The following is a 23,516-nucleotide window of genomic DNA, read 5'->3' as shown; positions in this document are numbered from 1 at the left end:
TGTTTTCAAAATTATACAATTCAGTCGAAAAGTTGGAGTAATGTGAGTGTTCTGTAAATAAACCAAAGTGATCGGGTTTGCTGAATATATACATGTACACCCAAATCTTTCGTGAAAAATTCATTTTTTGTCTTTCCTTGTATCCTTTTTTTCAAAACATATATGCCATACCTTAAAGTGAAAACAAGCTAAAAATTACAATAATTCTTTTGACATTTACCTCATAACAGTATTACATAAAAGAACTTGATTTATTTAATTCATCACCACATACTTTAGGAAAATAAACTGAACTACGTAAATGGATAATTTCCATTTTTTAGAATGCTTGTCAGTTGGGTACCATGAATGGGTTTATCAAATTGTTGTTTCTTATCTGCAAGGCCTAATAAATATTGGCATCCTTGAAAAATTCTTCCAGTGTTAAAAAAAAATGTCATCCTCTGCCGCAACAGCGACTGCACAGCCACTGCCGTGACCAGGATTCGAACCTGGGTTGTCGCGGCCACAACGCGAAGTACTAACCACTATACGATCACGGCTATATGAGGACATGTACAGTGAGGGAGAAAATTTAAATCAATTACATACAATTAAAAATTATTTCATTTTAAATTTTTACATGCATTTTTACACGTTTTAACCTTTTATTATAGATTGCTTTGGATTTAATTTTTTTGTTGCTTATAAGAAATTTATTTCATTCAAACCCATTTTTACTGATTTCCGGTTCCGGTTTATACAGTCAATACCGACTCCATGTGGTAGCGACCTTGGAGAAATATTATTGCGTTATCATTTATTAGCTATCTAACAGAGTTGGCACAGAATGTCTAGCTTTTTCACCAAATTAGGAACACTTGGTGTTGCTGTCGCTGGCCTTGGCAGCGTTGTAAACCTCGCACTTTATAATGGTAAGTGCATAAATTAGGTGATACCGGAGTATGCTTACAAAACCAAATTTAACATAGTTTCATCAGAAATTTTAGGTATAAATTTAATTTGCAAGCTATCTTTTTGAAGTTTTTGGTGTTCAAAGATTTAGATTAAGTTTAAGGTTGTTTGTCATGATTTACTACTACTGTTATTTAGATCTTTATATATTTATAATTGTTATGAAACACAAAAGACATGACTGCTTAGAAACACCAAATCATGACTGCATTATATTGTAGGAGTAACATTTCTTTGGTTTATAATTACAGTTGAGGGAGGGCATAGAGCTGTGCTTTTTGACAGATTTAGAGGAGTTCAAGAGAAAGTTTCAGGAGAGGGAACTCATTTTCTTGTCCCCTGGGTACAGAGACCAATCATATTTGACTGCAGGTCTCGGCCAAGAAATGTCTCCGTAATCACTGGAAGTAAAGGCAAGTAGAAAGTCTTTTTCTAGGTATATATTCAGAAATAGCGTGAGATAAAAAGATTAGAGAAAAAGAGAAATGCTTTTTTAAAACATAATTACGTTAATGAATGTTACTTCAGCTATCTATCAGGAATATATTTACTTATCTTATATTGTTTACAATATCAGGATATTAAGACTTCTGTCTTCATTTCATTAACACACAATTGTCTTGTTTTACAGATTTACAGAATGTTAACATCACATTACGTATTCTGTTCCGACCTGTTGTGAATGAGCTACCCAAAATTTACACAAACCTTGGTCTAGATTATGATGACAGAGTTCTACCCTCTATCACAAATGAAGTCCTAAAAGCAGTTGTGGTAAGCAGAGAATGCATTTTGAATTTTTTGATTGTCAGATTTCAATTTTAGGTATTGCAGATCTGTAGCTTTATTCATTCAGTGGATGAGATCCCGAAATATTTTTACGAAAATTTACCACTGATGTCTTCAATTAATTAGCCTCAGACTTTCTTTTAAACAACCTCATTGACCTCAGAAAGTGAAATTGTATATGTACATGCAGATTGTGAATTTTAACGTGTAAAGAAATACCATTTCTTCAATATACAGAGATATTTAGGACATTTTAAAAAGTTATAGAGGAAAGTAAAGCGACAGTATTTATCTGAGGATTTTTTTCTATCAAATATTTGGACAAAATATCTTAAATGTTTAGTAGCTAGGTAAATCAGTCAGAAATGAGTGCAAGTTTTTAGTGCATTGTAAATAGCAAAAAAATTTTTGTATATGTGAAATTCCAACTATGGCATGTCAACCCATATTTTCTCGTAGAGCTAAATATTAGGTCCCTTTTATGTGCAGATTTCATTTTTTTTTTTCAAAGCAGAAACTTACATTAATAAACTGATCATTGATTTGCATTTTCTGTCTTCTAACAACATTTTCTTTAATACAGGCACAGTTTGATGCCAGTGAAATGATCACACAGAGAGAAATTGTGTCCCAAAAAGTCAGTGAAGAACTCATCACTAGAGCCTCACAGTTTGGAATAATCTTAGATGATATTTCTTTGGTATGACGACAATAAATACAGCTGTCATTATTTATATAAAATAGATGTAACAAGATGAAGGGTTTCTGAAAGCTATCAAGTACCTTTTTAAATACATACTTTATAGTCAAATGTTCAACTGTTTCCAACTAATCCAACACCCATACCTGTATTTTAAAGAAAATGATTCATGTTTTTGCTTTGTCTTCATCAATTTCTTGACTGTTTATACTTTAAAATATTTTTCAGTGTTTATATATCTTTGAAAATATTTTATTGACTTTTAGACACATTTAACATTTGGAAGAGAATTCACACTAGCTGTTGAGATGAAACAAGTATCCCAGCAAGATGCGGAGCGGGCCAGATATAATGTAGAAAAGGTAAGATGATTCGGCATTTCTCCTGAAGAATTAATTAATGTTGCTATTCAAGCTAAAATGTATACGCATAACATACACACAGTCCAAGCAAGATTAGTTGTAAGAAAAAGGCAAAATAAAATAAACGTTCCAGTGTTTATGCCGAACATTTTAAAAGGAGCTTACAGTACAAACATGCAGAGGTGCATGCATCCAAGATTTTTTTTTCCTTGGGTTAGATGGGCCAAACTAATTCAAACTATAAATTAAAAAAAAAACAATTGGTTTTTATCATTCTCCCCAAAACACCATTCCATAATATTGTAGACTTTATATGTGAGCATACTTTAAGTAGGTGCATTTATATTTCCCCTAAGGCCTATCAGAGAAAAAATCTTAATTTTCTCACAACATTGAATTTTTACCACTCCAGATCTAAAAGGGTAAAATTTCAACTTTACATAGAAGGAAAGAAAATCAATTTTAAAGCAAATAGAAGTGTTTGTAAAATTAATGTAAAAAGAAGCTCATTTGAGGATGTTTCACATCCATGTACCATCTTCGTTCCAAAAAAGATACAGGAATGGAACAATGTGCTGGTGAGGGAAGGGGCAGTTTTTCTAAGAAAAACAAATTCTGAAGAAAATTAAGGTCATGAGATATTATACAAGGAATAAGGAATCATTCTTTGAGTATTATGAGGTGATAATTTTGGTCGGGGCGTGATCAAATCTATCATGAAGCCCAAAATTATCACCTCATAATATTCAATGAATGTTTACTTGTTACTTATATTTACATAATTTTAACACAGCGTACAATTAAATATTTAAATATAAATCAGCAAACCCCGTTGGCGCCTCAATTTGGCTTTATGGGTTATATAGTACAAAATCAATACGTAGCGTTTTCACAGGTAAAGACACTGGAAAATGTAAATATATTGATGTAAAAGAAAGCAAGTACACAGGATATCAAAGTTGTCATATAGTAACCACTGGGATCAGAAAGGGGTGTTGGGGAGATGGTCAGATTTAAATAAGAGATGTATGATTAAAAAAACATATTGAGTGAAAAAGGTCGAAGCTATACTATGTGAAATTAATATCAAGAATATAGTGAAGCTAGTTTAAGAATTTTCTGATGAGTCAAGTTATTCTTTAATCCATTATAAGAATAGAGGAGGGAATCCAAGTGTAGAAAGAATATACACAATCATGTTGAAAAAAAAATCTAAAGAGAAATGGTGATAGTTATTTAAAATTTATACACTGGTAGAAATTACAAGTTGGAAAAATGTCAATTTTTTTAAAACTACATGAATACTGCAAATTCTGGAGGTCATAGAGGGACTACCAGCACATCAATTTTGGGGTGTCTAATTTTACATAGAAATATATAAAATATTATGAAGCAATTATATGGCTAAGATTGTTAAATTTGAATATGAAGCATTAGCTAATTTTGGAAAAAGAAAAAAGTTTTAAGGATCGGAAGCAAACATGAAGGGAATCCACAGATAGAATCAAGCTTGCATTGTGTATATTAGTAAGAATTTTCTACCTTTTTAGGGGAAACAATTTTCATAATTTATTTAAGTTCATTAAGTTATTTAGGTAGTTGGTTATTCATGAATTTATTTTAGTTTTTAGTTGGATTGTAATTGTCTTTTGATCATCTCAAATAAGAGAATGTTTTTCCTCCTCTCCAACACAGGCCGAGATGGTAAAGAGAGCGGCTGTCATTTCAGCAGAAGGTGATGCAGAGGGTGCCAGACTTATAGCTGAGGCCTTCAAGCACTACGGCGATGGTATCGTAGAACTTAGAAAGATGGAGGCCGCGGAAGAAATCGCCACAGATCTAGCTAAATCACGAAATGTGACATATTTACCATCAAAGCAACAGACTCTACTGGCTCTACCGCAGTAGAGAGAGATTTGTTGAATGGAGGGGGAGGGGTGGACACTGGCATCAGTTGTTTGATTGTGATCAATTAACCATTAACGTGTAAAAGTGTATATTACACATAGTGTAAAAAGACATGTAGTGATGGATATTGGTGAACTGATGAATATGGGTGTCTTTTCATACATAGACATACACAATCTTTACTAGCTTTGTTGAGAATAAGGTGAAATGGCAGGTGTTTTGATTGTGTTTCATCGTATGCTATGTTCTGTGACTTGTATGACATGAACAAGATTTTACAATAAATTACGATAAATATTATAAGAAGGATTTGTTTAATTTTTCCATCAATACAATAAATCATTGACTAGTGCTGCATTTTAATTTTTTTGGGGTGTTCTGCCATGAAATGGCTTGAGGATCAATTGTTAAACTTTTTATGTTATTCCATGTTCCTTGCTCAAAACTTTGGGAAATAACTGTGCAAAATTTGAATATGGGGGAACAAGATAGCGCAAATGCCCATTTGGTTTATTTGTAAAATACAATTATAAAAAAAAATTCAATTAAGTTTATTTGATATGTTATAATAGAAGTTTACGAAAGGAAAAATGGTGGTGTCGAACCCACAACCTAAAAACCCTAGTTCTATAAAGTTACCTAATGTCTGGTGCTCTAACCACTGCGCCATTTCATGTCCGTTTAAATGCTATACTAGTATGAGACTATGGCCTCGAATTCACGGACTTGTATTATTTTTCTAAAACGTTCAATTGTTGGGATTCAAAATGACATTTTAAAAGTATAGTGCGTCATCTCTCCACGTTTTAAGCTCACCTGAGCCAAAGGCTCAAGTGAGCTTTTCTGATCACAATTTGTCCGTTGTCTGTCGTTGTCGTAGTCGTTGTCGTAGTCGTTGTCGTCGTTGTTAACTTTTCACATTCAAGAACCACTGAGCAGATTTCAACCAAATTTGGCACAAAGCACCACTAGGTGAAGGGGATTCAAGTTTGTTCAAATGAAGGGCCACGCCCTCTTTAAAGGGGAGATAATTGAGAATTATTGAAAATTTGTTGGTATTTTTCAAAAATCTTCTTCTCAAAAACTATTTGGTCTGAAAAGCTAAAACTTGTGTGGAGGCATCCTCAGATAGTGTAGATTCAAGTTTGTTCAAATCATGGTCCCCGGGGGTAGGGAGGGGCCACAAAAAGGGGATCAAGTTTTACATAGGAATATATAGAGACAATCTTTAAAAATCTTCTTCTCAAAAACTATTGGGCCAGGAAAGCTCAAATTAAAATGGAAGCATCCACAGGTAGTGTAGATTCAAATTTGTTCAAATCATGGTCCCCGGGGGTAGGGTGGGGCCACCATTGGGGGATCAAGTTTTACATAGGAATATATAGAGAAAATCTTTAAAAATCTTCTTCTCAAAAACTATTGGGCCAGAAAAGCTCAAATTAAAATGGGAGCATCCACAGGTAGTGTAGATTCAAATTTGTTCAAATCATGGTCCCTGGGGGTAGGGTGGGGCTACAATTGGGGGATTAAGTTTTACATAGGAATATATAGAGAAAATCTTAAAAAATCTTCTTCTCAAAAACTATTAGGCCAGAAAAGCTCAAATTTGAGTGGAAGCATCCTCAGATAGTGAAGATTCAAATTCTTTCAAATCATGGTCCCCGGGGGTAGGGTGGGGCCACAATAGGGGGATGAATTTTTACATAGGAATATATAGAGAAAATCTTAAAAAATCTTCAAAACCTATTAGGCCAGAAAAGCTCAAATTATAATGGAATCATCTTCAGGTAGTGTAGATTCAAGCTCATTCAAATCATGGTCCCCGGGGGTAGGGTGGGGCCAAAATGGGGGGATCAAGTTTTACATAGGAATATATATTAAAAATCTTCTTCTCAAAAACTATTAGGCCAGGAAAGCCCAAATCTGAGTGGAAGCATTTCCAAATCGTATAGATTCAAGTTTGTTAAAATAATAGTCCAGTGGTATGGTGAGGCCACAGTGGGAGGATGAATTTTTACATAGGAATATATAGAGAAAATCTTTAAAAATCTTCTTTTTTAAGACCATTTGGCCAGGAAAGCTTTAACTTGTGTAGAGGCATCCTCGGGTATTGTAAATTCAAAATCAAAGTCCCTAGTGGTAGGGCGGGGCCGTGATGGCGGTTTGAATTTTTACATATACATGTATCGAGAAAATCTTTAAAAATATTCTGGGAAAGTTTTTCGGTCCAAAACTAAGTACTTAGTGTGAAAGCACAGGTTATGCAGATATAAGTTTGATAAAACCATGATACCCTAGAGAAAAATGGGGCAACAAAATGGGGGGGGGGGGTATATAGGAAAAGAGAAAAATCATCTTACAGGTACAACAACAAAAGGGGCTAGGTATTTACCAAAAGAAAGAGGTGGATAAAAATTGGCAGATTTTCAATTTTTTTTAGCAAGATCTATTGTACTTAGTTGTCAAGATATTTTGATACTGTAATGCTAATTTGATCAGAATTAAGGCAATTGTTGCTCAGGTGAGCGATGTGGCCCCTGGGCCTCTTGTTGTTGAATGAAATCGGTCTGATTACCATTATATGGCGCTCAGACCCACTCTATAAAAGAAAAGGCATTGAAGTTCCTTGCAAACTTTTTTGCTCCTTGCTCCGTCTTGAATTCGCTCTGCCACACATAGAAATAGATACTTTTTCTAATTATCCCAGTTATTCAAAAATTGTTTTGAATTTGTCCAGTCAAAAATTCGCCAGCTGACGACAAGAGCGAAAAGGGGCGAAAACTAAATGAGGACGAATATTTCTCTGTATACGTATTGATTCCTTAAATTATCACAATAATTCTTGAATATAAAGTAATGGATTGTCGTGTTAGTTTCATCATCACCAAAGACAACAATTTAGACTTATCGAGTTTACTTGGACTGTTCTTGATTAAGTGGTATTAAGTACTTTTTAAAAGGTGCGCAAAATCTTGCCAAGTCATCCAGCAATTCTGGATAATTCCTCCTAAGATGGATTTCGACACCGTTTAAAATGTACCATGTCATGAAAAAGACATTTCGGAGTACGGTGTGTGTGCTTGGTCATTTCTAAAAAAAAAACGATCAAAAAGACCTCGAAGTGACAAGAAATTAGCTGAAACACATATAGAACCCGTGAATATTTTTATCATGAAACATGTGTTTTTGAACGCAGCCGACATTGAAAGGATGTCTGACGAGAAATTAACACGTACATTACAAGACTTCATTTCCTTTCACTCATCAGTTTCATTAGGGTTATCTAAAGGATCAGACTTGATATTTTAATATAAAGTTTTTAATCATTCATGAAAAAAACATATACCTGAATGTAGTTAAGAATTAATTTTAAGGGTAAAAATCGTTGGAATTTGAATTTATGAAACCTGAAATCAAGTTAGCTTGGCGCATAGACGTACCTGTTTACATATGACTTCTGTTATATTAAGTATTCGATTTTCCTTAATGGTACCCCTTTGTTTCGCAAATGAAAAAGTGCAATTATAAATTAATTGCTTAGACCTTTTCTAGTTGCAGTAAAGTCATCGTCTGTGGCAGTTCTTAAACTGGTAAGTTGTTTTTTTTTATTATTTTTCCATAATTTTAGAAAAGATATTAAATATACAATTGTGTTGATACTATTTTCTATAAAACATCAGATGCTAAGGGTAAATGCCAAATAAAAAGACTGAAATGATTTACATGTAGTTTAGTCATTTGTCAATTCTTCACCGATGTTTTAATGAATATCTTTTAATCATTTTAGTCAAAATGTACTTCTTTTGTTTGGAATTTAAATCGCATGAAATTTTTGTCACAAAACAGGATGAGAAGCAGACATCATATTTCAAATTAATTATTTTCTTTGTAGTTCAGGTGTCGCTGACTTGTCAAACTCTAGTATTCCACTCCTGTAAAATTAAATGTTAATAGAGTCTTAGGTGTAAAACATCTTGCAAGAGAGAAGATATCTGATCTATTTTAAATAATTGATAATACAATACAGGTATAAAACATGTGACCTACAAGACACGTGTTGAGATTACATTGCTCAGTTTGGAAATTCTAACAAATTTACTTTTTTTAAATTTGAAAAAAGGTAATAGAAATGCATTTTGTACTTTGCATCTTCGCTAGCCAAGGGTTTTCGGTTTCTCAATTTAAGGCGAGCGAAGTGTACCGAAAACCCTTGGCTATATAGCAAAGATTGCGAAGTTTTCTCATAAACAAAGAGGTGAAATGTACATACAATAGGAATTGGATTTGCCTACGTTCTACCGTTTGCTCTTGATCCTTTTAGATATAATATACATGTACACGTGTATATAGAACTAGTGTCTTACCCTTTTGACTTTTGTTGTTAAATTATGTTTATTATTGATTTGAAAATCATTTATCGTTGAATATCTATACATTCAAACGGTTTGATACAAATGACATTATTTCGTAGGTCTCGCGCCCACAGTCTTTCCACCATGGAGTTCCAAGTTGGAATACTGTCATTTTTGCTGTTGACCACAGCCGTTTCGCCTCAGGGCTTTATGGGCATGGAACCTATCATTAGTCCTTCCGGAAGTGGTAATGGGATCCACAGTGTAACCAATTCGAACCCAAATCCTAATGCTCGTCCTAATGGCGCCGGAGGGGCTCCGAACAATCCTGCAATGGAAGCGGTCCAGAACCCAAATCGGTTGGCTATGGCCCCCTTTCTTGGCGAGCAGGGTAGACCAGGAACAGATTTTTCTCGGCCAACGAATGCAGGGAATCCCAATCCAAACAGTCTCATCAACATGAGAAGGAAGCCACCTCAACCTCCCATGGTGGTCAGAATGCCCCACCTCTGCCAGACGGCATCCTGGAGCACTGATACAATGGTTGTTCTGCCGATGCCAATGTCCCGAATGAAGACTGCCGTGGGGACACTTCCGCTGATGCGAGGAGTCGTCACACAGCAGGGCAGAAAGATGATACCTTTCACAATGGAACAAATAATGATGATGAAGATGAAAAACCAAATGATGTCTATGGTTATGCATGAGTCGGGCCCTATGGCAGCGCATACGATGAATAACATGGGTAGATCTAACAATATGATGGGATCAACGCCTAACATGATGAATGGTATGATGTCGGGACAAAATAGAATGAATCCAATGAACGCAGGATTGAATATGGTGAACAAGATGCCCCCGGTACCAGAACCAATCATGATGAATAATATGGCACCAGCGCCTGAACCAAACATGATAAATAATATGGCACCGATGTCTGTTTCGAACATGATAAATAATATGGCACCAGCGCCTGAACCAAACATGATGAATAATATGGCTCCAATGCCTGAACCTAACATGATGAATAATATGGCGCCTATGTCTGTACCAAACATGATAAATAATATGGCTCCAATGCCGCCTATGTCTGTACCAAACATGATGAATAATATGGCTCCAATGCCTGAACCTAACATGATGAATAATATAGCGCCAATTTCTCAACCAAACATTATTAATAATATGGCGCCAATTTCAGCACCAAACATGATGAATAATATGGCACCGATGTCTGTTCCAAACATGATGAATAATATGGCGCCAATGACTGTTCCAAACATGATGAATAATATGGCACCAATGTCTGGTCCAAACATGATGAATAATATGGCACCAGCGCCTGAACCAAACATGATGAACACCATGACAAATATGCCTGCTAATAACATAGTGACAGGGATGGTAAACAGAATGCCACAAACAAACACGATTAATCAAATGGCCATGATGTCGACATCACAAAATGGCGGCACTACAAAAACCGTCTGGATGGAACCTTCCTCTAATACAGTGGTTGCAATGTCCTACCCAACAGGTTCAGGTGGTGCCAACAATGTTCGAATAGCTGTTTATTGATTTTGGAATTAAACATGTTCATAACAATCGCCATGTGAAATGTTGAAAACTTCTTGTGTATATTTCTCAGTCTGACCATTGTAATAAAACAGAGTTGCTGTATCAAGAGTTTCTTGTATAAAGGTTTGTAAAAAAAAAAAATGACCACTAGAATGCCGCATTCGTGACTGATTTTTTTTTAAATCGCATAAAACAGGTTGCAACTCTTCATAAATGCAGAGCGTAAAAAGCATTTGGTCTATCGAAGAAAACTTTCATAATTTAGTTACTCTTCTGAGGTACTGGTGAGAAAAGGTACTACTGACAATATTGGCATTTCAGTGTACGCGAAAGTGAAATAACGTTGAATGGAACTTAAATAATCATCTCTTGGTTTTATGAAAGCTGTAAGCATGTTTGAATGACCATTTATCATATGATAACTTACATATGCATAATTTGTACAAAATTCACATATGATGGTCTCTATATATATTGAAATCAAAATTCATATTTTTCTAGAAATGGTTAAATTCGTTATACGTATCTATTGGAATGCCGGTGCTGGCGGAGTAAATGCATGTACCTGGTCAGCAAAACTCGTAACACGTTAATGATATAAAAATAATTGACAGGAAAATTCCATTGTTCTACTTTCCAGTCGATAATAAACATTTGGAATAAACTTGATTTTTTTAGAAATTGCAGCATGTGCAAAGGTGTAGAAAATGAACAATAAATTTTAGGTTGGGCATTGCGAAAGACAATGGTTAAATAGAGCAATGGTGTGCCAAAAATATCGCCGACTTTGCAATGTTTGCTTCTATAATTTTAATCAAAATCCGTGATCAAACTGGGTTAGGGAGAACACGGGCAGTATTGCATAATGCCTTTTCGGTATTTCTGTCGTAATTATAAAATAAAAAATGCTCGGTTCATTATTCAAGGAATACCCAACAACATATATGAGAGAGTCTGTCAGTCAGTACTAGTCGATAGACAGAAAGCAAAGCAGATTAATGAAGGACAAACTATTTGATATTCAAGTAAAAGTAAAGCAAAATTCTGCCCTAGTATATAGACACTGACATTGATATAATAATCCATTATTGTTATTTAATGACTGAAATGAACTACATTTTGCTTTTCAAAAACATTCTACATCATTAAAATGATTTGAGCCATCCATAATATACGATTAATTTTCTACTCATAAGTTTCGTTTTTGATTTATACATAGAGCAGATTTTTAAATTTTAATTTGGGGGGGGGGGGGGTCAGAAAATTTATTGCAATTAGCGATAATTATTCGTATGGTGAGAGACTGTGTAATATATAGTTTCATCATTATTTGAATCTAAGTTCTAGAAACTGATTTACATCTTTTAAATAATGAAAATAAAAAGTGTTTTCCTTATTTTTTAATCCTATTAAATTAAGAACCGGTATCTTGGTATACGAAGAAACCAACGGATTTCCATTTTCTAGAAAAATTTCAATAATTTTTTTAACAAATTTAAAGTCAAAATGCTATACTGTCATCTCTTCTCTTTACCCATTTGTATGTACGTATTTTCACAAAAAATGATACCGTTTTGGAGAAGACTGATATACGGAAATGATAACAAATTGTGTAGAATTGTTTAAATGCATCTATATCATTTGTATAATAGATATACCAATAACCAGTCCACCAATCCATGGATATCATGTATACATAATATTTTTTACACAACAGAAATAAGTAATATTTGGATGGTTCAAAATTTTCACAGTGCCAAATGGATAAGTGCTTCAATTAATCAGAAGCTTATAGATCAGTTCTTACAAAAATGGAATTTAGTGATATCAACAACCCCAGTAAATTAAAGGAATCAGAAACATAATTTTTAAAACACTTAAAAGTTTTTTAACACAACAAGTTAGTTTGTGGAAAACACTGAAATGCATTACTTAGAAAGTTTAGAAATATTCTTCTGAAAGAAAGTGGGCGCTTAAGATGTACATTCGGCAGGAATCTGGGCGCACAAGGAGAGTGAAAATTTCATCAATTAATTTTGAATATTTTTCGAATTATAACCGTTATTTGGTTTCTGTTGGATGTGGAATAAGTGGAAAAATATTTGAAATGCAAAAGGTTTTATCATAATAGGGGTCTAAATATAGCAACACGATGCAATTCATGCAAAATCCTACTTATTTACAACTGTTTTTAAATGATTTTGTTGTCTCTGGGTCTTCTCTCCACTTTGAAACGTGGAAAGATAACATATTTCAACATTAAAAATGTCGCTTTTTAAAAAAAGATGGAGAGATGACCCAGAGATGACTAATTATGTACTTTTTCAAATTATTTTAAAGTCCATTGATATGACAATGTTGTTTCAAACAGTACTTTATAGAGCATATTGACAAGTCTCGCATGGCTCAGTGGTTTCGTCCTAGATTAGTGAATACAAACATTCAGTGTTTTGGGTTCATATCCAACTGGTGGTCTTTTAAAAAAAAAATTGCTTTAAATGTTTGTTATTATAACATGATGTTGAATTATAATATGCCGGTATATTTTAATTTGTTGTTATTGATTTCTAGATCTGCTGAATGAAAACTATTTTCTTTTCTTATTACTAGCTTTTTTAGGATATACACAATATAACTTCATTTAAAATATGTTTGCATTAACATTTCCAACTAGTTATCGGTTTACCTCTCATTGCCATTTTTTGAAAGCTTGTGAGTTTTTTAATAACCGGAATCGCCATGTACTTCGACTCTCAACATAATGTATTTTTGTTGAAACCTGTGGTGGCAGGGGATAGTTTATTTTTGGTCGAGGAAATGTGAGGCAGATAGTGCTCATATATGTGATTTAATTTTTCAGTGGATTTTTAAATTTGCTAAAATTGGTTTGCACGCAGGGGACACATGGTCCCGACTCTTGAGAATTTTTAAACATTTCAGAATAAAACAAGTACAACTTACAAATAGCACTATATAGAATAGCCAGGGATGGTCTAAAAAATTTCTGAAATTTTTTCCTTTTTTCACATTTTCACGGGTCCAGCACCACGCTCCAGTCCCGAGCAACTGCCATAAACTACCATAGGATTGGTAGCTTAATGTATACCCATGCAAATAAGTACCAATTGATAGGGGGTCAATCACCTTCTTTTCGAGTGACATTTCGTGTTCTGAACCCACCCTACTTTTCAAGCACAAAACCGAAAGTGAAAATTTTGTCCACAGTTTCGCATTTTCATTCCATATCTGATGAAAAGTGCTACCAGCATTAAAGTGTCATATATCAATGAAATTGACATGAGCTCCTCTATCCACAAAATGAATGCAATAAATATTCTAGCAATTTATACACCTCAAATAACCAGCCAAACCCCAGGTTCTCCCTTTATTTCAAAATTTTCGTTCGAAACTATCCCCTGCCACCTGTACGTAGCCTTTCGAGGTTATAGACATTTAAATCCCAATTGATTCGTGTCGAGGATTCCTGCAAACTTACAATCTTGTGCGTTCACTTTCAAATTTACAACAAGTAATCGACATCTTCTTATATAGATGTTGGTCGATGAAATATATAATTTACAACGTCACGAAAAAGTTTGCAATCTGTATAATAATAATCAAATTGGGGACGAATTTCATTACCTGTTAGAATGTAACATACATTGTATTATTTTCAATAAGAAAAGATTTTGTAGCAAGAAAATACTAGGCTAAACCAATTACTATAAAGTTCTGTAATCTTTTGTCGGATTGTGTATTTAAACAAAAACTATGTTTTTCATAATTAAAATGTATGAAATCTGTTCTCCACAAGCAAATTGATCCAGCTCTGTTCATCCAGACTGTTTGTATATATGTATATGTCTTGTACCTCTTGAACCATTTATATGGTTTTGAGAGAATAAATAAATTGAAAGTCAGATGTTTGGTGCTGATACGGATTTCGGTCCTTGCGGAATATTGACTTTTCTTTTTCCGCTTACGTAATTGAGTTGCATTTTAAAAAACTTAAATTTTTGTATGGGCAGCGGAAAGGGCAAAAAATACATTTTTACAAAATCAACGATAAACTAAATTCAGCAATCTAAAATAATATTATCAATGACCATAAATGCAAAACCAACAGTCTTCTTTGCAAAATAAATGTACATAAAAATCAACCAAAGGTATTTAAATACAAATCAAACACAAAAAGTAAAACCAACAGACATAAATGTAAAACGAACATACATCAACATGAAACAAGCGGACGCACAAATAAACGCCAGGTGGCGTTTTTTGGGAAGCAATATACGTCATCGATTATTGGAATCCGGGATGGTTTGCACCTATTCTGTTTCGCCCTGAGATGTTTCCCACGTCAATGTTTCGCACCTGCCTCGGAGCAAAACATCTGACTGTAATATAATGTAATGTAATGGAGTGTTGATGTAATTAGAAATGTACATGTATATATAGTTAGCATAGATCTATTTTGGGGACCATTTAATTACATAAATTACCGGTATCTGCTTGAACTTTACATTACCCAACTGCATCCACTATTTAACTACGATTTTTACCAGTTTTATTCTTATAGCAAAGGTGGGGTTAAATATTATTTCCATTCCCATTTATTTATTAGGATTTATTTAAAATTATAAATAATATTTTAATGACCTGTTTATAAAAAAAAAGTCATTTATTTGTTACCCATAAACATGATGATATACAAATATCTGAAAAAAACATTTTTAAAATGCTACAAGACATATGTACATTGTGAATTAAAATCAAGTGCATGTATCAGAATACTTCAAGCTTATCGACACATAGGCTTCGGAACCAGGGGGGGAGGCTTTTTGCAAAGTTAGACCTAACCATTAGGCACATAGCAGAATAGACGGTTCAGCCCCCCCCCCCCCCCCCCCCCACTTTTTCTCGCAGGAAATATAATTGTTCCTTAATGTACCTTGAACGATTGAGAAGTTGGAGTCTTAGGCATACTAGCCCACCACCCACCCCCCACCCCCCACCACGGATTAAGATTTTTCATGATTTGGGGGAAAATAATTTTTAATGTAGGTTAGATTTTTTCTTTTGGAAGTATAGGTTTACTCCCCCCACCCTTACCCCCCCCCCCCTCCCCCACGGATTAGGATTTTTATGATTTTGGGAATTAGTTTTTTCTCTCTCAATATTTCTGAGGATCAGTCCCCCCTCCCCCCCCCCCCCCCCCCCCCACTTTCAATTTGCTTCCGACGCCAGTGCGACATGAATACTGCCATGCTTAAATTTTCTTCAAACTACTTGTACAGACAATGCATAAGACTGTAGGAAAATAAATCAAACTTCGTTATAGAAAACATTGTATGCATTAATTAATGCATATTTGATGATAACAATTTAAACAGAATGTTTATTTTATGACTTTCCGTTTCCGTCAGGCTATGGCACATCTATATAGATATTTATAGCAAACCAAATTTTCACGCCTCTATTCACGTACAATTTGTCAGTCATTTGTTGCATTTCGTATCACTTTAATTTTACTGGGTGGAAGTAATGCAAAATTTACAACTTGACATCTTTGTAAATTTTGTATTTACTGCCATCCGGTAAATAAACAATTTATAGAATAGAAAAAAGTCGGATAGAAATAAAAATTTTAACGAGTTTGACTTTTTCCATAAGAATAAGACTGGCAATAGGCGTAGTTTAAAAAATGGATACAGGGGAGGGGGGGGGGGGGGTGGGTAATGTAAAGTTCAAGCTGATAATTTATGTAATTAAATGATCCCCAAAACAGAGCTATGCTAACAATATAATATTTTACATTTGTAATTAACATTCCCAAATTTTTCATCATAAAAATACAGGTAATTCTCAAGTGAATGACAGGCTATAAATGTTATAACAACACAGTTCACACCTCTTGTTCTGGACCATAAAAAACGACATGGCTTAATAAAATTAGTAAATAAAAATCCTAATCAAGCAAGAACGCTCTCTTAATTGGCGGTGCATGCATAAAGACAAGCACTGTTTCAATAGGTTTTTTAAAAAAAACCCATATTTCAATTCTTGTATAGGTAATAATTAATTTCAGAGGAATGATAATACGAGAAAAATATCTAAATACAGTGAGATGTTTCGCTCCGAGGCAGGTGCGAAACATCTCAGGGCGAAACAGAATAGGTGCGAACCATCCCGGATTCCAATAATCGATGACGTATATTGCTTCCCAAAAAACGCCACCTGGCGTTTATTTGTGCGTCCGCTTGTTTCATGTTGATGTATGTTCGTTTTACATTTATGTCTGTTGGTTTTACTTTTTGTGTTTGATTTGTATTTAAATACCTTTGGTTGATTTTTATGTACATTTATTTTGCAAAGAAGACTGTTGGTTTTGCATTTATGGTCATTGATAATATTATTTTAGATTGTTGAATTTAGTTTATCGTTGATTTTGTAAAAATGTATTTTTTGCCCTTTCCGCTGCCCATATTTTTGTATTCACTCTTAAAGCATAACCCACTTTTCATCCAATCAGCACCTGAATAATCTATTAAATGATGCTCTTTATCATTGAGAAGTTCACGCCGGTGTAATGAAGCCGGCGCACATATAAGCTTTGTGAAGCTAAATGCAAAAGACAGTATTTATTGCATGAAGGTCAAAGACTAGAAATTCTTAAGAAAAATAATCCTAAGCAATTTTTTGCAAAATTTAAACGAAAATCTAATTTTAAATCTAATGTGCAACTAAGTGAGTTTTTTGACCATTTTAAATTAACTTCACAAAGCAATGTTACTATTGATAATGATATCTCCAATGATGCTGAAGATTGTATTTTTGAAGAACTGGATAAGGATATTGATGTTGAAGAAATTAAAGTAGTTATTAAGAAATTAAAAAAAGGTAAATCACATGGTGACGACTGTTTACTTAATGAATATTTCATTGAATTCGAAGAATATTTGTTGCCTATCCTACATAGACTTTTTAATTGTATACTTCAAACAGGTTTCTTTCCTGAATCATGGTCTTCTTCTATTATTGTGCCTATTTTTAAAAAGGGAGATAAATCTGATCCTAATAATTATAGAGGAATCAGCCTTGTTAGCAACATGTGTAAACTTTTTACTTCCGTATTGAACAACAGACTTATAACATGGTCAGATGAAAATGATGTCATTACTGATGCACAATTTGGTTTTAAATCTAAATGTGGTACAAGTGATGCAATCTTTGCTCTACATACTTTAATTACTTCATCGTTGGCTAGTAATAATAAAAAACTTTACTGTGCCTTTATTGATTTCAAAAAAGCATTTGACTCTGTTGATAGGTCTAAACTTTGGATGAAATTGTCAAAAATTGGTATCCAAGGAAAACTTCTACGTGTTATAAAAGGGTTGTATAAAAATGTTAAAGCATGTGTGACTTCTGATGGACACTTGAGTGATTTCTTTAACAGCAATCTTGGTTTAATGCAAGGTGAAGTACTTTCACCCATTTTATTTAATCTGTATGTAAATGATTTTGAAATCAATTTTTTAAATTCTGAATGTGTACCATTTGAAATTTCATCACTGAATCTTTTCCTTCTTATGTATGCTGATGACATGGTGATTTTTTCAGAAACAATTGCTGGTCTTCAATCACTTTTGGATGAATTAATATATTATTGTAGCACATGGAAATTACACATTAATGTTGATAAGTCAAAGATTGTTGTTTTTAGAAAAGGTGGAAGGGTAAAAGAAAACGAAAAATGGTATATTTATGGTAAACCACTTGACATTGTAGATCAGTTTGCTTATCTTGGCATTATTTTTTACTACAATAATAAATTTTCTAAAGCTGAGAAACAACTTGCTGAGCAAGGCAGGAAGGCATTCTTTGTATTGAAAAAAAATATTAGAAACATGTTTTTTAACCATAATACTTTGCTATCATTGTTTGATTGCTTTGTTGGCAGTGTCATTAACTATGCTTCTGAGGTATGGGGTTCACTCAAAGCACCTAATATTGAGAAACTTCATCTTGATTTTTGTAAACATATCTTGGGAGTTAAAAGGTCAACTAGCAGTTTATTCTGAATTAGGACGCTGTCCTCTGATGTACCAAAGAATGTTCAACATAGTTAAGTTCTGGAAAAAAATACTGTACCATAATAATTGTATTATTCAACATTGCTATTATACACTATATGACTGTGTCGAAAAACATAATGCAAAAAACTGGTTGTATCATGTTAAAGATTTTTTATGCAATCTGGGTATGTTTGAATTGTGGGAAAAACAAAAAATAACAGCTGCAGATCTCATTGTTGTTAAGCAACGTATTTTTGACCAAGCTACACAGTATATTTTTTCTCAACTAGATATTTCTAGTAAATGCTCTTTTTTCAAATACCTAATTGCAACCCATAATTTACAATTTTATTTAAGGAAACCTATTCCAAACAAATATCAAAAGTGTATTTCCAGATTCAGGTTGTCTTCACATCAATTGTCGATAGAAACAGGTCGATTTTATAATATTGAAAGACACAATAGAAATTGTTTTTTATGTTCAAATTCTATTGAAGATGAATTTCATTTTATTTTAATATGTCCCATATACGAAGGCTATCGCAAGAAATACATTAAGCCTTATTACTGGAAAAAACCTTCAATGTGTAAACTTCTGCAACTTTTTAATGTTGAAAATGTAAAGGAACTATGTAATCTGGGTAAATTTATTCACTTTGGTTTGAAATTAAGAAAAGATTTACTTAATGCAAATTAGATGTTGATATCATAGTATGTACACTTCTGCCACATTCTCCTGTTAACCTACCTGTACGTGTATATTGTTTATATTTATTGTACTGATGAGCTGTATAGCTTAAAGTTAATAAAGAACTTGAACTTGAATGAAGAATAATGACCCACATAGAATAATGACCGGGGGTCATTTTTCTACGTAGAATAATGACCCCCCGGTCATTATTCTACGCAGAAAAATGACCCCTTTGCCTGAAGAATAAGTGTCATTTCATAAAAATGAGCACACTCCACATGAAGAAAAGTGACCCCTATAGAATAATGACCCCCTTGTAGATTAAAGTTTTTCAGTATATTTTTTATTATTTGTGAAATAGTCTTTACACTATTGTAATTTTGACTGCTGCAGTTTACAGAAAGTAACAGAAATTATAATTCATATTCAAATAAACATAAGGATTACATTTACTCTGGGGCGAAAAAAATCCACTAATAGGAACGAAAAACTACTTATTGTACATTGTAGCCCCGCTATTGTGGTGCTATTTTTCACTTTCAAATAACTAGTTCAATGACCTACTTTTTCTGCTAGTGACCTCTAAATGTTTTTTGAAAAAAATGTCAAAAAGGTTTTCTTTATTTTCTAATTATTAAAAATAATAAAACAATTTGTAGGTTTGAAAATGATAAAATACGAATAGCTTTACTAATTTCATATTTGAATAAATCGTTTTAAGCTCATTTTGTAAGTTTAATTTAGTCAGAATTTTTCTATCAATTTACAAAATTGTACATATTTTTGATCGAGTTTTGCAAAACACTGACTAATAGGAGCTCCAAACCATTGATTGCCTAAAACTGTTTTTATTGTCTGTATTATGTTGACATAAACACTATATAAGGTAAATGATCAAAATTTCGAGATATTTTATCTTGAATCAATTTTATGTATTTTAAGCATTTTTCCAATCGCGTGTCAGCCAGTGATATAAATTTACAGACGAGTAAAAACAACCATAAAATAAGTAAAATGATATGAAAAAACATATAAAAACTTTACTTTTGCAATTTCACTGCAACAGAAAGTTTTTAAGAGAAAATAAGAAAATAAAATTTTTAAAAATTGTCCGAATTTCCTCTGTTTCAATTTTAATCTACCTTTGTCGGATCATATCTTCCTCAAATAAACAAATCATGGATATTGTGGCAATGTAAGAGTGTTTTGTCTGTGCTTGCTACGGATATGAAAAACAACATACAGCGATTTATTTAAGTTCAGTGTTTATAACTTCAAAATCAGTTGAACAGAGTGAAAAATTAAATAATTTCAAAGTCATTTCTTGGATACGGGGTAACCAATTTCTATTCATGTTTACGGGAGGAGGGGGGGGTCATTTTTTTATGGGGGTCATTTTTTCTTCATGTTTAACATGAAGAAAAATAACCCCTGGGTCTTTTTTCTTCAGAAAAATCCAATTATTCTTCAGCTAGGGGGGTCATTATTCTACGTAGAAAAATGACCCCCGGTCATTATTCTACGGGGGTCATTATTCTTCATTACACCGGCTTCATACTTCGATTGACACCATAGAGGGCCGGAAACCATGGAAACAAAAGATTGATACATGTAATATTTCATTAAGATGTAATCTTGATTAATTCTATAGTATCTTTTTAAACGGAAGTGTTCGGTATCTTATTTTAGTTACGTTTACCAAAACAAAATAAAACCATGAATATTCTATAGTAAGTTTTTTTTCCCAATAGCAAGTATGATTTTGCAGATAGAGATATAATTGTCTTCATCTCAATTGTCACCTCCACCCTCATCCCCGCCTCAACCCAATCCTATGAATCGACTTCATAAATTGTAGATTTTGCTCATGCATGGGGCAAGGTTTCATTACCGACTATTTCATAGGAAATATTAAGCTACATGTATCATTGGCCCGGATTTGTCTATAAATTAAAAGAGTTTTAGTGCTACACCCTAGACGAAAATCTATAGTTGCAGAAATGTAGCACAACAACTCTGATTCTGTCAACAAAATACTGTACTGAAATTCTTTAAAAAAAAATACTGTGATACAAGTAATTATGTCCAAATGCAGTGATTTGCAAATTAAAAGCCACACTGTTGCATTATTTTCATTTCTTGTAGTATCTTTTTAGTTAATTTCACATGAGATTTCATTTATATAGCGTAGATTGAAATCCAACAACAAAAAGCAGAGAGATTACATGGGGGTGTCGGGACTTTTATTATAATATGGCTTTAAACAGGGTATATAATTGAAATAAAAAAGGGATTATAACAAGTGCAATAAATCATACAAATCATAGTTTTAGCAGGTTCTATTCCTTTTTGAATTGCATTTATTGCAAGAGAACTGTCTTTGGCAGAATCAAGTTTCGGTACAGATCACACTATATTTAATCTGTCTCAAACAGAAAGAAATCTGCCATCTTTTTTCCCATATATCCCATTAGGATGATAACAACTACGAATGCAGCACACAGGAGCAGGACATTTATGACAGTGTTGTGACCATCCATCTCTCGTGAAGTTTCGAGGGTTTGAAATGTGTCAGTCTCTGTGCGCCACTCCTCGGAATCAGTCATTGACAGACGTCGGAAGGGTGCGCCTATGCATGATGGCAGCTTCATTGCTAGCCCAGCTAAAGTTAGACCCACAAATTTTACGTAGCGAATCATGGTTGCTGCTGTCTTGTTTGCTATGCATTAGATATAGACAAAGATAATGATTATGACGTCATAATGTTTTGCACGTCATGGAATCTTTTGTGGCGTCATCCAATCGTGACGTTGTGCTTATTATCAAACTACCCATAGTTCTCTGTGTAACGGCACACAAACTCTGGTGCAAATATTTCTGTTTTTAAAGCTATTGAATAAATTCCATCAATTAAATCATATCAGAAAATTGAAAATGTCAACAACAACAACAAAAATCGTGATGCCAGAAAAGGGGTCATTCAATTAAAAATATCTTTCTTTCAAAGCAAGAAAGTGGTCGTAAAATTTATTAATACATAGAGGACAAAAAAAAGAACGGATTAGAAATAGATCATAAACATACTGTGGGTTAGGTAAAAAAAAACGTAACACAAACCTCAGGAGATCCTTTATTTAAAAAAATACTTTAAAAATCAACTTTGAAAGGTATCAAATTAAGCTTGTTACTTAGAGTTATCTTTCTTGTCACGTAGCGCAGAGAGAGGGAGAGAGAGAGAGAGAGAGAGAGAGAGAGAGAGAGAGAGAGAGAGAGAGAGAGAGAGAGAGAGAGAGAGAGAGAGAGAACGTACAGTGACGCTTTCTCTTTATATTTTCATCTTCCAGTGTCTTTGCATGTGATAACACTACGAATCGATTTTGTAATGTATAACCCATAACTGCAAATAACGCCAAAGTGAAGAGCCAGCGGGGTTTGCTTACTTAAATTTAAATATTTAATCGTACGATGGCTTAATGTTACATTCATATAAGTAATAAGGAATCATTCTTTGAAAATTATGAGGGAATAATTTCGGTCGGGGCGTGATCAAATCTATCATATCATCTATTGGATTTGATCACGCCCCGACCAAAAATATCACTTCATAATACTCAAAAAATGATTCCGTATTCCTTATAATATTTAGGCACATGTATCATTGGCCCTGACGTAAAATCTACAGTTGCAGAAATGTAGCTCAATGGAGAAAACATTGATTCTGTCAACAAAATACCGTTCTATTCCTAAAAAATACTGTGATACATGTAATCGTGTTCATATGCAATGATATGCATATAAAAAGCCTTGTTGCTGATTTTCGTTGAATTCTTGCAGTATCTTTAAATTTAATTTCACATGAAGATGTCACTTGTATAGCGTAGAATGAAATAACAGAGATTGCATGAGGTGTTGTACTTTGACTTTTATTCAGTGAAACATAACCTGACTTTAAACAGGGTATATACTTAAAAAAAAAAGAAACGATAACAAGTGCAATAAATCATACAAATCATAGTTTTAGCAATTTCAATTTCTTTTTGAATTGCAATCATAAGAAAGAGAATTGTCTTTGGCTGAGTCAAGTTTCGGTACAGATCGCACTAT

The 23,516-nt window shown here is 33.5% G+C and overlaps 2 protein-coding genes and 1 non-coding gene across 3 annotated transcripts; 2 read left to right on the top strand and 1 right to left on the bottom strand.

Moving 5' to 3' along the window:
* Positions 1–470: 470 nt before the first annotated feature.
* Positions 471–542, bottom strand: Trnah-gug (transfer RNA histidin (anticodon GUG)). The gene has a single exon. It is a non-coding gene; the product is annotated as a tRNA-His (tRNA).
* A 184-nt stretch (positions 543–726) lies between these two features.
* On the top strand, positions 727–4,789 carry LOC105322860 (prohibitin 1). The gene is made up of 6 exons (XM_034446901.2): positions 727–914; positions 1,206–1,367; positions 1,586–1,728; positions 2,327–2,443; positions 2,710–2,805; positions 4,501–4,789. The coding sequence occupies exons 1-6, from the start codon at positions 830–832 to the stop codon at positions 4,711–4,713; spliced, it is 816 nt and encodes a 271-aa protein (XP_034302792.2). The 5' UTR covers positions 727–829; the 3' UTR covers positions 4,714–4,789.
* A 3,366-nt stretch (positions 4,790–8,155) lies between these two features.
* On the top strand, positions 8,156–10,764 carry LOC105317901 (circumsporozoite protein-like). Its single transcript, XM_011414707.4, has 2 exons — positions 8,156–8,303; positions 9,185–10,764. Exon 2 carries the CDS (start codon positions 9,210–9,212, stop codon positions 10,641–10,643), a length of 1,434 nt encoding a protein of 477 aa, XP_011413009.3. The 5' UTR covers positions 8,156–8,303; positions 9,185–9,209; the 3' UTR covers positions 10,644–10,764.
* The last annotated feature ends 12,752 nt before the right edge of the window (positions 10,765–23,516 follow it).

The sequence above is a fragment of the Magallana gigas genome, chromosome 2, assembly GCF_963853765.1.
Source record: "Magallana gigas chromosome 2, xbMagGiga1.1, whole genome shotgun sequence".
Lineage (NCBI taxonomy): Eukaryota > Metazoa > Mollusca > Bivalvia > Ostreida > Ostreidae > Magallana > Magallana gigas.
The sequence above is the reverse complement of the archived record's forward strand: the minus strand, read 5'-3'. Positions and strand labels throughout refer to the sequence as shown.

Excerpts from the sequence above, each read along its gene's own strand:
- LOC105322860 (XM_034446901.2), top strand. The coding sequence starts at position 830 with ATGTCTAGCTTTTTCACCAAATTAGGAACACTTGGTGTTGCTGTCGCT. Across the intron at positions 2,444-2,709 it reads TCTTAGATGATATTTCTTTG|ACACATTTAACATTTGGAAG; the intron begins GTATGACGACAA and ends ATTGACTTTTAG. Across the intron at positions 2,806-4,500 it reads CCAGATATAATGTAGAAAAG|GCCGAGATGGTAAAGAGAGC; the intron begins GTAAGATGATTC and ends TCTCCAACACAG.
- LOC105317901 (XM_011414707.4), top strand. The coding sequence starts at position 9,210 with ATGGAGTTCCAAGTTGGAATACTGTCATTTTTGCTGTTGACCACAGCC.